The 17084-nt window shown below is 45.6% G+C and overlaps 1 protein-coding gene across 1 annotated transcript; it reads left to right on the forward strand.

Moving 5' to 3' along the window:
- Positions 1 to 438: 438 nt before the first annotated feature.
- T265_12115 (hypothetical protein) lies at positions 439 to 16729 on the forward strand (the record flags this gene model as incomplete). The annotated part of the gene is made up of 5 exons (XM_009179108.1): positions 439 to 892; positions 5748 to 5985; positions 13832 to 13893; positions 15865 to 15974; positions 16510 to 16729. 5 exons carry the CDS (start codon positions 710 to 712, stop codon positions 16727 to 16729), a joined length of 813 nt encoding a protein of 270 aa, XP_009177372.1.
- Positions 16730 to 17084: the final 355 nt, after the last annotated feature.

Raw genomic sequence — 17084 nt, forward strand, 5'->3', positions numbered from 1 at the left:
ACTCAGTGAGTGTCGCGCGCACACCCCTCAGAATAGCTCAATGGGTCACCGAGGTACACAGACTGCCACATCGCGGTAAGGCCTAGTATCTTCGTGACGGGCAAACAGGTGGATCTTTTCGTGATACGGAATTCAACCTAATCAGATAATAAAGAGAGCTAACAGTCCAAATGGATGTCACTGAGGGGCTAAAATGTAGAAACAGGTTTTAAGAATGCAAGACAAATCGTTAGTAAAATGGGTTTGTTCGTTTAGAGGTAGCCCCCTCACAATATTCTTAGTTATTGAACTCCTACCCGACACACCGGTACGTTACTTTACGCTACGTTACGTTGCTTTGCATTCAGTGTACGGCATTTCACTTCAGTTGTGTTTCTCTTTAGAGACACACCCAACCCTTCATTCCCATGTAGAATGAGTTCATATGTGGTCACTTTTCAGGTGCACTCGTTTGAAGTATTTTAGGAACTTTTTTTTTATTGGCTTGCTACGAAAGGAGAATCTCGAGTGTCGGCCGTTCGCTGTTACTTGGTGTTTATCTAACGATGGTGAACGGACGGTTAACTGGACAAAGCAGTTCTCATGGTAGATCAACTGAACCATCATCTAAAGACAGCGCACTCATTTCGACGTTTTCACAGCACGCCAGTCTGGAAACAAGTAAGCTATATAAACTGTGTAATTTACTGGGCAATCATCAGAACCGCTAATGCACGATGAAAGGACTAAAACCAGTCGTGCAGCTCGCAGGCGAGAAAAACGGGCAAATGAACGTCGAGCCCAAGAACAAGCCCTCGCCAAAGCAGCCTCCTCTGCTCCCAACAGCATCCGATTCAAGGAACTGAAAGCCATTGAACAACGATTGGGTGAAAGAAATTTACGGCTTTGCGAGGTAGGTTCACCGGTGATGTGTCTCATATATCTAGATATGCTTGAACCTTATTGGTTATCTATCCCCCGTAGTGACCTGTACTCTATAGCTTTCATATGCACAAAAATTAAACGGAAAAACATGCATATTGACGGAAGCGAAATCAACTACATCTCATTTGACCAACTATAGATACCGTAGCCCAGCTGTACGGGGAAAACCTCATCTCCCAACCGGCGCCGGTTTCTCTTCTCTCCATCCACAAGGAGGCACTACATGCCTAATGCCACAAATTTTGTGTAAAATGTTCGGCAGCTGTTGCATGTACTCTGGTTACAGTCGTCGTCGGCTTTATATTAACTAGAAATGAACCCAACCGCTGCATTTCGATTGCTGCTGTCTAGGCGTAGATAACCTGGCAGTATCTCAGCCCTCGTGCTTTCATTGGGTGGCGTGGCAGCTATGCACCGAAGGGGTGTCAAAGCTGACTGATTAATATTATTTGCATAACACCTTGAGGAAGGCTCAGTTTCCATGTACGTTATGTCTAGATTGATCAGGTAGTAGCTGGAACTGCTTTGCTCGGACTTCATTGCATTGAACGATTGGTGGATATGGAGCTCCTCCGACGGACTCTGTGGTGGTGTGGAGTCATTGATCACATTTAGCTGCCTATGGTGGACGGGACCCGTTTGCCTGGTGATCATAGACAGAATTTGGAGGGGGTCTCCATGTGGTCAGCCGAATACGAAGAAATAGAACTCTGCCAGACAAGCTTCGATATGTGGACTTCTTTGTCCAAAGACTGAGGGCTGCCAACGTGGATCCCGTGAAGTCATCAGGTCATCAGCCGTAAGAACCGCGCACATGTTAAGTGGCAATGGCTGTCACAGTTTCGTTTGCTCATGATCCTGGGCGATGGCGATGAATAGCTACGCATTGCGTACAGTAGCTGATATAATTGGTGCGTGAATTCAGCAGTGTTAGTCGTCTTTACGTTGGTAATGTCGGAGGGTAAGCTATCCATTGACGATAACAACTCGGATGCATGCACCCCATTGAGGACACGACTGGGCCATGTCTGTCAGTGTTTCTAACCGTTGATGTGTCCCGTGTCGGGGTCTCAATCTAGGGAGACAACAATGACCAGTGCAGCTGAGTTTGCTAGTAAGGGCTTTCATACTTCGCTGCCAAGCCACTGCTTGATCTCCCTCGGGTCGTTTTCACCCTTCGCGTGGTTGTGTGAAAAGGGCTCTTCGAGGAAGTCGGACTAGCATAAGGAGCACTTAACCGGACCAGCACAATTTCTGGAATGTGGTCAGTCCGAAGCCCATTCGACGCACTTCAGCATTATGCCAGACTTGTGAAAGGCTCTGAGGAGACCGACGGGCAAACACAGCATGCAGCGACCAGGTTTCCGACCCACAAAACAATATGGAGCGTACCACAGCATTGCAAACTCGATCCTGATGTCATGTATGTGCAATGGGTGATGCAGGTTCACGAAAGCTCCAACTCGGATGTTACTATCGTCTTTGGTTAGGTCACCCGGACCGATACACCCACACAGGTAGACAATTTTACCTACTACATAAACCGGCTCATACGCAAGCATGAGATTCAGGTTTCAGCCCATTCGGTCTTGCGTCGTCACCATCATCATGAAGAGCATGGCATCTGCTATGCCGTCGTAAAACCATAATCTATTTGGAAGCCTTATTGTGAAGAAAGAGATGAAACAGACCAAGTATGTGACTTCGCGTTAGTATGCCTCGGTCGTTCCGAGGTGCCTACACCTCCAGACACTCATGAAAGCAAACGTTTCGGTGTCTCTTTCCTACCCCTCTGGCAGGTCTAGGGTTGACCACCTTTCTGCTTCCGCCATTCTGAATTGGGCATGGAAAACAGCACTGGCTTCGGCAAACGATGATTGGGTATACGCAATACATGACCTAACCAACACAGCTTGTTGTGCTGGGGCATTTTTCGACGGAAGTCCCCGTCGCATAGCCGAACACTCGCTTTCTAATTGTCTCGTTACGGAGTCGCCTACACTAACACACTAGCAGTTCTTGAAGACCCGAAGACGTCTCAGCTCCGCTGCTCGAATAGGTCAAGTCTCACAGCCCTACAGCAAAACAGCCAGACATTGCTCTCATTTCTTCAAAAAAGAACGGGAACTGCATGCAGTACTAGAAAGGCTAATCGAGTCCTTCGGCATGTGCTTCAAACCCGCAAAAAGCTAATTAATATTGTGGGATGTATAATCTTTAAACATGCTTCTGAGAATTCAGTGATTGTAGAAGTTATAAAATACCATACAATACTCGGGATTGCATCAGCTATGACGGTATTGTGACATACAAGTCGAAAGTATTAATCGCGTAGACCTGAATTGCTTTTGCCAATTCGCGCCACTTGTGGTGTCTAAAAGGAATATCGCCAGGTCTCCAAGGACGCATGCATCAGACTACAGTTCGAGCTAAATTGCTGTACAGCAACGAAACTTGGCCAGCACTGGCGAAGGGTCTGAGACACCACCGATGCCTCAGAGCAAACGAGTTCGGAATGGGGTAATCATGAAACGGCTTTTGGTGAAGTAGTCGATAAGTCACTCAGAGAATCCACCCAGCACTACAAGGTCAGGTGGCTGCGCCATGAGTTACGCATGCCGAATTACCGCCTGCCGAGACGAGCTTTGTTTTCCGTGCCTAATTCGAAGTGGCAGAAAACCAGAATAGAATGAAGAATATTACGAAAACTTTGGGAGTTGTTGGTGCTACTCACCTTCCAGGATGGGTTCCACGAATATTTATAACTCGGCCGGTGACGGGTGATACATTGAGTATCGAAAAGACAGAAATGGACGCCCGGGAGCTCGTACTTCCTGAGGCCTTGCATTGTCAAATCCATCTGTGTTTCAAGAAGCTCCATATCCCACGGCAGACTGTTCAGGTTTCCATACGTCAGGAGTAAAATATTTCTTCTGTAGATGAATCCAGTCAAGCCAGAGGTTTGAAATTCCTTCATGTCCTTTAATCTTCGTAAGCCTCTGATAGTGCCCACGGCATTTCGCTGAATAAAGGCAGTCTGTGGCGATGCTTCTTCTTCAATGACTATCTTGACTATATATTCGACAGGAATGATATCCGATGAGCTCTTTTCGCTCAGCCCTGTGTCGATTGGAAGAGACTGAAAAGTGGATAGTGTATGACCTGGCAGCGAAGTGCGAAAACAGTGACCAGTAAACTTGGTCGGGTCGATAACTGCCGCCTTCCTGGATGGCTATCAATATCCAAGCCAACAAGAGCGTCAGAGGAGATCGATCTGATTGTCATCGTGGTTCACTCTTTCCCCTACTTGAAAACTGTACGGAAGAGTAAAAGAAACAAAATTCTGAGGTATCCTTATTTGCTGAGCGATTCCATGAGAGACATCAACGTGACTGCACGTTCACGAGCTTCAGTATTATTAATGTGTCTGAAAACGATCATAAATATAAACAAGATGGAAAACTCAAAACTGGTATCAATGCCGAAGAAGATGACCTGACGTGATGCGGCGCCGTAATGAAGATCTTGGAATATGACACCAGTATGTGCGACAGTGGTGAGAAAGTTAGTTGATGGCCGTCACATTTTGGCGCTGCTAGCTGTGAGAATATATTCCACCGCTGCAATCGCAGCATAAGTGCACGAGTCTCAGAAGAAACATAAATGGGTGTCTTGGTATTCGTAGCCGGAGAGTAGCACACACGTAGTATCTAGGCGGGGGGGGGGGTTGTAACAGCCGCTCTACCTGGATCGGATGGGTGCGGTAGGGCACAAGACTCCCAATGGCTCAGTCACCACATATATGGAGTGCATGCATGTTGCAAGGTGTACAGTAGGCGCTCAGTCACTGTAGAGGAAATGAAGGACTGTGAGAGGTGACCGTGGTTAGTGTCAATTGTACATTTTCCGCCTCTCATTGTTACTGGTACTAAGTGGGGATAGCTTAAGTGAAGCCATGCTGACTTTGATGAGGCGGTGTACCTCATTCCTGGTCAAACCCTTCCCCATCGTCTGCTTTTTCTCCTAGTTCCAAGAACTGTAGAAATTTATGACTCTACACTACCATCCCCTTCTCTTCCTTCTATAAAGTTCTGCCGTTCAATACTCAAGTAAAGGAGTCCCCGTGGAACCCCTCTGACTGTACTTTTTTCTGCCTGTTGTGTAATTTTTTCCTACGGGTCTTATTATAACGCAACCCTCCATCTGTGAACCGCCCAACACGTAATAAAACGTACAAGAGATCATCTGAACTTCGGCGCGAAGTGATTCTAAGCTGGCGATTTGTAGGTTACAGACCCCTTTATTACTGGCTTTCGATCTAGTGCTTAAAGTATAGGATAATTTAAATGAAGTCATCTCTCCGCCTTCACCTTCCGTCCAAGGAATCGCAAACTGATAGCATCTGGCTGATTATTTAAATATTTTCACACGTGAGGACTCCAGTTCGTCAGATGGTTATTTTGGAACACTGGTTTCCAACAATGCATTAGTGTGAAACTGGCTTTCAGAAGGCATCCCACTATCAGGTACTTAACCTCGGAGGCTTGTGAAGTGCCTACTTCGGTTTCCCGGATTCCCTGTTGTTTTGCATACCTCTACACTATGTTATGAATATAAAGTTATAAAACAGTACATTTTTATTATTAAGTGAGCTGAGTTGAACATCAATTACTAGTGAACTTGAGAATGTTGATGTCACTCACTTCCTAAATATTATTCGTTACTTGATGTGAATTTTTCAAGTTCTAGGTGGTGATTAGTGTTACACACCTAAGGTGAATAATAAATTATCATTAAACCGGGTAAATCATCCATTTTGCTAGGTTCCTTCCGACGGTGACTGTTTGTATTCCTCCGTTGCGCATCAACTCAGAATTCAGAAGCGTACAGCACAAGACCTACTAGAAATCAACGGTTGTGGTTCCAGGATATCTGAATTTTCCGATGATGCTATCACATCTCAGATGTTACGACTCATCACAGCGGAGTATGTTCGAAAAAATGCAGATGAGTTCCTGCCGTTTATGTTCGCTCCAGAAACGGGTGAACCGCTGACCACTGGTAAGCCTTTCCATTCTTATTTACCGTCCTAAGACTCTGTTCGGATTGGCGGTTGGACTTCAATTCATGTTTCACACTGCCTCTGTAATGAAATGAATGCAATGAATTTTTCCGTGCCTTCTCAACTGGAATGACTATGCTTTCCCAGTACACTCCAAGTTTGCTCACTTGACAGGATAGCAGGCAAATGTAAGCTGTAGCTACCCAGTCACCCACACACTTGACTGTTCAGCTCACAGTCGCCCATCGGATCACGAGACTTGTCTTTTTTTCATACTCGCAAACCACGTCACATCAGGGTGACTCATCAGGCGTCGATTGTCCGCACCGTCTAGTGAGCGTAGCAACCACTCATGTGCTGACGCGCCCACGTTTACGCAAACGGACCTACATATAGGGAAATCGAACACAGTCAGCACACACAGGCTCGCGCGCGCGCAGGGAGCAAGGAGTCAACCCATGTGTAATCAATACGACTCCAAATCCCGTATATTTTCCCCTCAGTCCGGTGATTCCCCGTAAGGTAAATGCAGGGACTGCGCGATACACTGCCACCGGTAATAACCAGTGCTGTCCCATGGATTTTCCTGCGCCCTCCCATACTTCAACTCTTTACCGGCTCGACGAAGCGATGGAAGTGATTCCTGTCAGTCCGACAAGAAGTGGCGAAAGCAGTGGGATTGCAGAGAGTGCAGGACTCTTTGAATGTCTGCCTGGTGTTGTCGAATCGTCTCGTCCAGTGTCCACTACATCTTCGCTCAATTCAGAATGCCGTCATGTGCAATCTATTCATATTCCTGCCTGCTCTGTTCGATCTGGTACCCCACCCGTGGATGAATCCAATCGAACCGGTTTCATGACTTCCGATAATAATAATCATTTTTCCTCAACCCCCCGTCCAAACCGATCTTCCCCAAATCTTCCAATTCGGAATCTCCGACATCAGTCATTGCCTACGGATTTGTCTATTCCTATTTGTGCTAAGTACAACGGTTCTAGGTGTCAAAGCAGTCCGAGTGCTCAGCGAATCGGAGAACCCTTCTCATCACCCTTACCACCCAATCTGCCAGTTACAGCATCAGCTGCAGCAGTAACAACGGCAACGACTGCAAGGAACACCTCACTGACCAGTTCCTTTAACAAGCTCAACTTACGAGGTCGATGCCGGGGAACAAATGGAGTTGTGGTAGACATGCTATCCCGCTCCGTCCCCGGAACTGTTCATGCAATACCTTCCTCGTTAGAGCCGATTCCGCTGGAACAGGAACTGCTAGTGAACACAGCTGAACAGCCAAGTGTGTGGGTGACTGGATAGCTACATATTCCCGTCCTTTTTATTATCGTCCAGTCATTCGGTCACAGTGTGAGGTACCTTATAAACTAACTGAGGTTTGTTTCATCTTCATTTTGAGGAACCTTTTTCGCAAATCTGGACTTTGCACCCTGCCTTATTTACTCATACTTACTTATAGCTTGCCTGGCATCAGGCTCATGACAGTCCGGTGAATCGCAGAGGCTATGGAACGACTGCAGAATAGGATGTGTCAACATACTTTCGACAACAACATACAACACGGTCTGGCCAAGGTGTTCTCTGATATTATCTTACGAAGGTTAACCGATCATCAGAGAGTGAGGCTCGTGGAAATCGAGCTCGCTTCTGCCTTGGTCACGGCTTTATCTAACACGGCACTATTGGACAGCTTGTATGTATTTCGGCTTTGTTCATTTGCATCCTGGGGAGAAATTTGCAGAAGTCGTGCATGAAAACCACCCAGTTCATGTAGTTTTGTCGTGTCGTATATGTGCTAGAGCTGCAGTCATGCTGACAGGAGCACCACCTATTATTTCATGATTCGATTGTCCAATATGTCAGTGATCGTTGTTTTGTTTTATATGACTCAACACCTCACTCATAATGCATCACAGGATGCCATAAGACAGTTATATCAACTCGTTCAGTGATAGGATTTTTGAATGAATATTGATGTGGCTTCTCGAAATTAACATTCATGATGCCCATTCTGATGCCCATTTGCTCCGTTTTATGTGCACATTAAAAAGCATTCCTTTGAAATATGTTGTGTCTGATCACCGTGCATCGAAAGACGGTGCATTTAAACGACGCAGCCCGTGTATTGTGCACTCCTCCGAAATACGTCTACTCCCTTAATGAGACTAAACGTCTTCTTTCTAATTCACTCACAANTATCAACTCGTTCAGTGATAGGATTTTTGAATGAATATTGATGTGGCTTCTCGAAATTAACATTCATGATGCCCATTCTGATGCCCATTTGCTCCGTTTTATGTGCACATTAAAAAGCATTCCTTTGAAATATGTTGTGTCTGATCACCGTGCATCGAAAGACGGTGCATTTAAACGACGCAGCCCGTGTATTGTGCACTCCTCCGAAATACGTCTACTCCCTTAATGAGACTAAACGTCTTCTTTCTAATTCACAATAGAAAGAGTGTTGTATTGATTGTTCCAGCCCAATTGATAATGAAGTTACATGATTCCCATATTTCTTGCCAATTGTGTGCTTAGAATGAGCTAAGTGAGTTGGAAAACTAGTTTTATATGTAAAGCAATAAGGCTTTACGTTTGCTCCGAAGTATTAGTCATGAGAAAACGTGGTATTGCAGCACAAGGAATGCGAGCTATTTCCAATTCCCTTACGCTGAGGTAGTCCATCTTCATTCAAGATTTGTCTTTTCCCGAAGACAGTGATGAAGAAACGAGGGTGGTCGTATGACATTCGGACTGACGGAGAGTCACATGGAACCCATCACTAAAATGATGATTGTCAATACGAGGTGTGATTATCCTGTCATAGTTACCCTTTATAGGAACCTCCGGGCATGTAATTCAGAAAGTAACACTCATGGCTTCGGGATTTTTTGTGATTGGGATCATCCCTGCAAGCAATAGCCTGGCGCCTGCTGGTCCCTTCACATTGATGGATAAGTGATCTTATATTATTGTTTTGTTGAAGCTCATTTCGCAGATCGCCGGGGAAAGAACAGCAACGGAACGTATTATTGGACCTTTGCTATCCTTGCTAAAGTGAAGGGTACTTTTCCCGGTGTTTCGTGGACTGCTGAAAAACGACTAACCAAGCGAATACGTATGATCATTTGCCATCGCTAGCAGTATCTCACTGGCAATCGTAAATCGATGTGTGATTCTCAGGCCTAGTCCCAACAATCATGCGTGTTAAGTCGGTCAAATAGGCACATTCATGATGGAGATGATGTCACAAGGATAAGTTAATCGATCGGCACGCAATCTGGAGTATATAGTTTACTGTAGGTTGCTTATTTCATTCAAGACAACATATGCAATGTATGGAAATGAGTGCGATTGCGGTAACGTCAGAGTACCGGTAGATTCGTGTCTCATTTCTGTAAAGCCACACTATCCGGCCATGCCCCTCCCCAACAGGAATTACTTGATTTCAGTGATCCGCACATATGGGTACCACTTTGCATTTCTGTTCTTGCTTAGCTAGGGTGAACCAAGATGTATGGCCTTACCAATTAACTCTGGTGTGCATTCCACATACTGCCTAGTGAGCTTGACAGCTGGGATTTCTGTACACAGCGATGGTTCACTACATACACAGAGTAGAAGAGATCGCGAAAATTTATGAGAAGTATCCTGCTTTCGAAACCGGGACTAAACAAAACAGAACACATCCAATTGGGATTTCGGTTCCCCCCCTCCCCTCAGTGCGGTTGTTTCGCGCTCTGTTGTCTGACTGCTGTTCCCGCTCCAGTGCCTAGTGTCGGAAAAAGGACTCACCAGGAACACAACGGGTTTATTCCGAACAAGCGAGTGCGAGAGCGTGAGTGCGAAAGTACAACGACCTCAAGCTATTTGATTGGAAGGACACTGATTGACCTTGACCAACGCTGGCTCGCTCTGCCTGGCTTAGATACGGGGCTGTCACGCACTGCGTATTGTGGGGGCGTTGTCTGTCTGGTCAGTCGATCGATTCAATCTGTCAGCTATAAACCGTGTTCCATAGGCACATCGGTTCCAGCTGCTATGGTTTCGATCACCGGAAAACAGGAGTCTTGGACATACAACCAAGCATTGTAGGCGAAGGAGTGTTCAATTTGGAAATCGGGTAGCTATGCATTGAAGGCGATAACTTTGATGCATGAATGCCACTGACTGCGCGATTGGGTCATTTCCGTCAATGTCGTTGACGTCGTCGTGATTTCACTCCCGGGCTCTTCATCTAGTGGAGTTAAGGGTCTCAGTAGATGTCGGGCATTCTGTGGTTACTTCCAGGAATCTGACCTATCTGATACGGTCAGTCTTATGAACAGGCTCTTTGGTTGGCCACCGGACATGAATCACCACACACTGTCCATTGCGATGTGGATTTCTTTTTCTGATCCTCCCGATTTGTAATGTCCAGCCCCAATGTATAATTGTTGGGTGCATTGTTACCCTTGAACGGGATAACAACAGTGTCACACATGACTTTCGAACATACAGGCGGTCATGTAGGTCATATTCCCCAAAATAACTTCAGAATGCCCAAAACCCACTGAGGCCCTCAAACTTTACTAAAATCTCATTAGGGAAGCCGGCAAGCATGCAGGCCAGTCAATACCATGGATCAATGAAAATTGCTGTTTAGACTGCATGAGCCCCCTTGTAAGCGTTGCACTCGCTTGTTCGCAATGAAGTTGTTATGTTCCTTGTTGACGAGTCTTTTCCCGCACTAAGGCACTTCATTAGGGAGCCGGCAAGCATGCAGGCCAGTCAATACCATGGATCAATGAAAATTGCTGTTTAGACTGCATGAGCCCCCTTGTAAGCGTTGCACTCGCTTGTTCGCAATGAAGTTGTTATGTTCCTTGTTGACGAGTCTTTTCCCGCACTAAGGCACTGGAGTGGGGATAGCAGTAGACATAACATAGGCGAATGCCTGAAATCTGACTTACCCCTAATAAATGTCGGTTAGTGGGTGTTAATGCAGCGCTCGGTCCTCTTAGCTTCGGCACCTTAAAATTTCAGTTTTCCGTCATTATGTTATCAACTTAGAACCATTCACGTTTAGTCGAATTTCGCCAGACATTTATATGAGGAAACGAGAAAATGGATAGCTACGCATTGAACGATAGCTTTGATGCGCGAGCGACACTGACTGCGTGACTAAGCCATATTTACCATTGTCACTAACCCTTGATAAGTTGAGTCCTGGGGTGGCCTTCCGGGAAGGCGGCAGTTGTCCCCACTAAGTTTACTGGTGGTTTTTTGTGCCTGGTTGCCAGGTCATAGATGTCCAGCCCTCGGTCGTGTTCACTCATGACGTTTTTGTGCTCTTCTTGAAGACTAGGCTACCACTCGAGGCGTTTCATTTGACAGATATTGTGTTTCTGCTCCGTAGTGAGGTCGTCATTCTGTTCACCGGCGCTTCACAACCTCTGAAAAATGCATAGTACAGACCATCCTGGTCAGATGAGTTGTCGCGTTAGAGAAATGATGTTTCACGCTAGATTTTTGTTCCATTCAGTTTGTTGAGTTTTACCGGAGGCTGTGTTGAAGGACGCCAGCTGAAGTGCTGTTTTGATTAATCACCCCATCGCTCAAAGAGGCTTTTTCCGGGTAAAACTTTGTTTCGTCTTTTTCTGCACATTGTTCTACCGGTACCTGTCTTTTAGCCAGTAGTCAAAATGGAGCGCGGCTGTTGCATGTGGCAAAGGCTTTTCCATCTCTTCGGCTGTTATATTCCATCAGCGTTCCCTGTCTTCAGGCTGTTGATCACCCGATTTTTGAAGGATCCACGTGCGCCAATGTGACCGCTAGATACTGGTGAAAGGAAGAGAACCGCTCNAAACTCGTCTTTAGCCAACACCAAATGAGCAAATAAAAGCCGTTGGACAGGAAAGTAAACGTCTTATTGCACATAGTTTTAGAAAACCGAACATTTTCACGGGTCTTCTTGAACTCTTATGGATGTTCATTGACCAATACACGATTGTAAACGAACACTGCAAAGCGGTTCCACATGTTCCTAGTAAACTTCATCTTCCATTAGACGTGGGGCGGAGCTTTGACACGACCACAGACTACTTGGATTTCTCATCATTGGTATACGCCACTACAGTGGTTCGGCTTTCCTGGTAGCAATAATATCTGCTGATGGCAACATCAAGTGTCCATTTCGTCGGGCCGGGTGGCTTGGGAAGACAGTTATAGAGGCTGCGGACATAGCTTCTTTAATTCACCCCCATTAAACTTCCAAGCGGTCTTTGTCAACAATGTGACTGTGTTTCTAGCGGCTTTCCAGTTAGATAAGCTCGATACTGTTAGGCTACCTGAAAGCCGTCGAAGTTGGTGAATGTAGTTGTTCTGCTTTAGCACGCGTGATGCTGATAGAAAGTGGAATGAGAGCCGAGTCCCCATAATGACATGATCGGCAATCTTCAATTAAAGCTGACAGCCACATGGTCCATGACTGGTTTGCAGATAATAACGGTTACGGAGAACAGATATCTAAAGCACTACTAAAATCCAGAACCACTGCGTGTTGTACAACCCGGCCAGAATAATCCAAACATTGGATCTCTCATGGAACCGTGGTTTTGCTGGAGGCCCGGTGACAGGTTCCACCTTACTTCAGGTAGCTCTACCCAACGCATCGTCCGATGCCAGGTGAAAGTGAATGTCAATGCAGAGAAGCTTGATGAACTCGAAAGGTTGGCCATAACACAAATCAGAAGGTGTATGCACTAATAGAAGTTTTTAGCACGGTTGACAGTGGTGGGTTGCAACACGTACAAGGATAAATACATTGCGAAAATGGGAGCAAGTCAAAAAATGAACTTATCGTCTGTGAGAGTTCCTTGGTGGAAGTCCGGACGGGGGAAACGTGTTTTTCTCCGCAGTGCGACTGCTACACGTGTTCCATAATTGTCCGTGGACTTGTGGAGAGGTTGACTTCTGCTCCCTGCGCGCGCGAGAGAGTCTGTTTGTCGACTGTGTTCGGTTTCCCTATTAGCACATGAGTTGTTGCTACGCTCACCAGACGGTGCCGACAATCGATGTCTGATAGGACACCTTAGTGTGACGTGGTATGCGAGTATGAAAAAAAGACAAGTCTCGTGATCCAATGGGCGACTGTGAGCTGAACAGTCAAGTGTGTAGGTGAATGGGGACCTACAAAGTAATACAAGATGTGGTATATGTTAAGAACATTCGCGGGCTGTCTAACTTGATTCTTTCGACCTAATTGTGCTTCTTCCCGGCTCTGTCGTCCAACGTACCACCCATTGTAACATCCGAGCAAATCCCATTCAGTTTGTCTTCCTTCTTGGGGAGTATCTTTTCCAGAAGAATAAAATACATGTGTCATATAAATCCCGTGACAAAATTATGGGGCTACCCATGCTCTCTTCATCATAATTGAACGGCTGTCAATCATTACACAACGTTTTCCCTCGGAATTAAAGCCCCGGAATCCACAAGACTATGGTATCAGTGCATTAAGATTACAGGGCCATCCCACACTGTCGTCTCACTGATCAAAATTTGGATTATCTTATAGTCCTTCGCTTCGGAACTCAGTATGTTTTTTAACCAGCATGTGAATCACCCATTGACAAACATCGTTGTCACTTTTTCGGAGCACTGAACAACTCATTTTTGCGTTCATAGACGTTCGCCCGTTTGCATATTTGTCGCACACTAGCTGGTCTATAGAGAACGAATTAGCACCTTTTGATCGTAAGACGCTCTTTATTTCATAGATCTTCACTGGCTTCGCCAATCTTACTGTCTTTAAAAAACTAGGTTAAATGTTCGCTTCTTTGCTTCTTTCAGATGAGTTTTTTAACTATTGCGATGACATTGAGAAACCTTCCACCTGGGGTGGTCAACTAGAGGTGAGTCTCTACATTTATGTTTCCAGGAGCTACTTCTGTATAAGATAAACATGCGGATTAGTTTGCGGTTATGGTGAGAACACACTCATCACTGTTTGGGCCACTATACCCGTAGATAATCACTCTTGTTCGTGACAACAGAGGTGTTACCCTTATCCGCCTTTGTAATCACTATGTTCTCCACCTGTTTAACGCTATTCGCTCTGCCGATGCAACGTTAATGCTTCTATCTACCAGTGAAAGGACGAAGGCCTTCGCTGTGGAGTTATTTATTAGAAAACTGAACGGAATATTGGAAAGCAAGACTCTCATATGCATCTTGTTCATAAAAACTGAATATCCGTCTTATTCTCAAACGCGCCTTCCTGAACTTTCCTGGATATTCATTGACCATCACTCGAATGTAAACGAATGCTTCAAAGCGATTCCACAAATTCCGTAATAAATCCCACTTTTCAAAACACGCGAATCGGACTTTCGAGAAAACATATTGCTCGCGTTCCTCATCAGAAGTATCCAGCGTCCCAACAAGACTTAAGAACTGTGACCAGCTGTATCCGGGCCTTCCTCCGTTCGTTGGCGGAAGTTTTTGAAACACAATTTCAAAGCTATGGGTTGTTTCTCCCGCCGTTACCACCCTTTCGCTCACTGTGAAAATCAAGCACTTCCTCTTTTATCAGTCTGTTTGATAAATTTCCCACGCTACAATGGCTAGTGGGCGGCTCAGGCTTATTTGTCGGCTCAGTAGAATGCTGAGTCTTAGAAAATAATTTTTCGTACTTACGGATTTTCACTAGTTGCAATGTTGTCCATGGATGGCTTTCACTTCTGTCGCTTTGGTTTGGAGTAACTGGAAGCCTGTGGGCGGGAGCACTGTATGGAGATCTTGATTAGACCGGCATGCGTGGTGACGAATATCAGATAAACGCCGAATAGTCAATTGGGTCTTCTGTTTGAGGAATGACTTGGCCGCTGAAGATGCTATTCGAGCGGAAGCGAGTGACGTGTCGGGTGACTTTATCAGTAGAATGTGGGGATTAGACAAATGCACTCATTCGAAAATCAACTTGTTTTTCACGAGGACTCAGCTGAATCTCTTGTTAATGATAATCTTCAACTGAATGTGCTGCACAAAGGCCGCCTCATGTTTTCAGCAACCTTGTGCGTTCTCTGCTTTTTATGGGGATCGGGTTGCACTTCAAGCATCTTTTATTGAATATGCGGTGGTTCTTCCAGTTCGCCTCTAGCCTTGCCAGTCAAACGTAGTCACCTGACAATATGCGAATACATGGTTTGTAGTTGTTTTCACTCAATTGGGAAAAGTTTGGAACCGATTGATAAGTCATCGTTTCAGAAGAACTTGGTAAACAGTTGGTATTTTTTTAATTGGGCAACGTTTCGCTTTTGATACAAAAGTTTCATCAGACCGGGTGAACAGGTCATTGAGTTGGTTAAGTTTTAAGGGGACGGAGAGCCAATCAGCAAGACCTCTTCATATTAGCGCACTAGATCAATGTTGAGTGTCTATCAACGGCTCTCGTCGGTTAATTTGGTTGCCAAAATATTGCGCCGATGGTCTGTGGTTTGGTCCGGTTTGGTTCCTTTGTCTTTCATTTCAAGATGCTTCATTTGATGATTCACCGCGAGCGCCACCGGTAGATGTCTTTGATCTTCATGGGCTTATGAGTGTTACGACAATTTAGTTGGGGTGGGTCTCGCCGGGACGTCTAGCTTATGAATTTTTGGTAGGCCATTTCTGGAGGATAATCACGAAATTTCTCATGGAATGGGTGTGTTAACTTAAGTAAATACATACCTTCTATCTTCTTTTTGCACAGCCCTATAAAAGTTCGCGTTGGTGATGTGGAAGTGTCCACGTTGTGTAATTACCACCAAATGAGGAATCATTTGAGCTTAATCTGAGTGCGATTTCCCGTTTTATCTCATTTTGCTGTCTTTTTACTTCTCTAGGTGCGTGCCCTAGCAAACGCACTTCACACCCCGATAGAGATTGTGCAGGCTGAAGGTCCATCCATTTTAATCGGCGAAGAATTTATTGACCGACATCCGATCATCCTTGTGTAAGTTAGTGTGCGATTCTCTCCATAGTCTCATTTCCACGTCTGATTTCATCAAAGCCACCTGATTGCCATCGTTAACCATCGTAACTCTCGCCGATCAGGCTCGTGTCGGTCGATGAAAGTGTGTGACATTATTTGGAAACTAATGGTGTGTTTCGCCTTCTCATTAGCCATCCCAATCACATCAACCTTTTTTGTCTCTCTCTCATCAACTAGTTTGTTTCCTACCTCATGACTTGATGATCTGGTGTTCGTTCCGAGAATTCGTGCTAGACGTTATAGAGAACGGTTTCGGTCGCAAACGGATTCGTCTAACCCCGCTTCTTGGCGCCCGGGGTACTATTGGCGGAGTGCAGTAACATGTCGGATGGAAAAATATTGGCTACCCATCAAAGCTTTGTTCATTTTGGCTCAAATCGACAGGTATGGGCGACATGCTACTCACCGTCGTTACTAAGGTACAACTGTTACCATGCAAATGATCATTTGGGTAGGGTGCGTGGTGTACACTGGGAAGCGTACTGTCGAATGTCAGGGCGCGCCCAGACAGAAGAAAAAGCACATGTGCAGAGAGTGACACATCCCCAAGGTCATTATCGTTTCGACACGTCCGGAAAGTAGGTGAGTCGGCGTCTCCCACCAAACACAGCTTAGCAGCACACGACCAGCGTAGTGGACCTGAGAATGTTCACGACCGGAACACCACCATTGGCTGTACGGAGCGAATAAGTGAACGAGCATATTTGCCCAATTAGTCATCCTATATATTTACGCAGACGTTCTGTATGTTTTGTCCTGGCAATACAGCCGTGTCCCCAGTTCTCTGTCTTCTCCCTATCGCGTAGTCTGACAGGCTCAGTGCAGGCGTAACCAATAGCTCGGCCACCGCACAAGATACAACACCGACATTCGAACAGATGCAGTCTCTCCTCAGGCAGCAGCAGCAACAGTTTGAGCTGGCGCAGTTGAAGCTCATCGAGACACTCACTGAAAAATCGTCATTACAGGAGCCAATTAGCCAGACTACTGAGCCGTCCACTTCAGTGATCGACACGATGCTCAACGCGATACCTGAGTTCCAGTGAGAAGAAAATCGGCGAAGCCTCCCAC

This window comes from Opisthorchis viverrini (assembly GCF_000715545.1).
Source record: "Opisthorchis viverrini unplaced genomic scaffold opera_v5_890, whole genome shotgun sequence".
In the NCBI taxonomy this organism is placed as follows: domain Eukaryota; kingdom Metazoa; phylum Platyhelminthes; class Trematoda; order Opisthorchiida; family Opisthorchiidae; genus Opisthorchis; species Opisthorchis viverrini.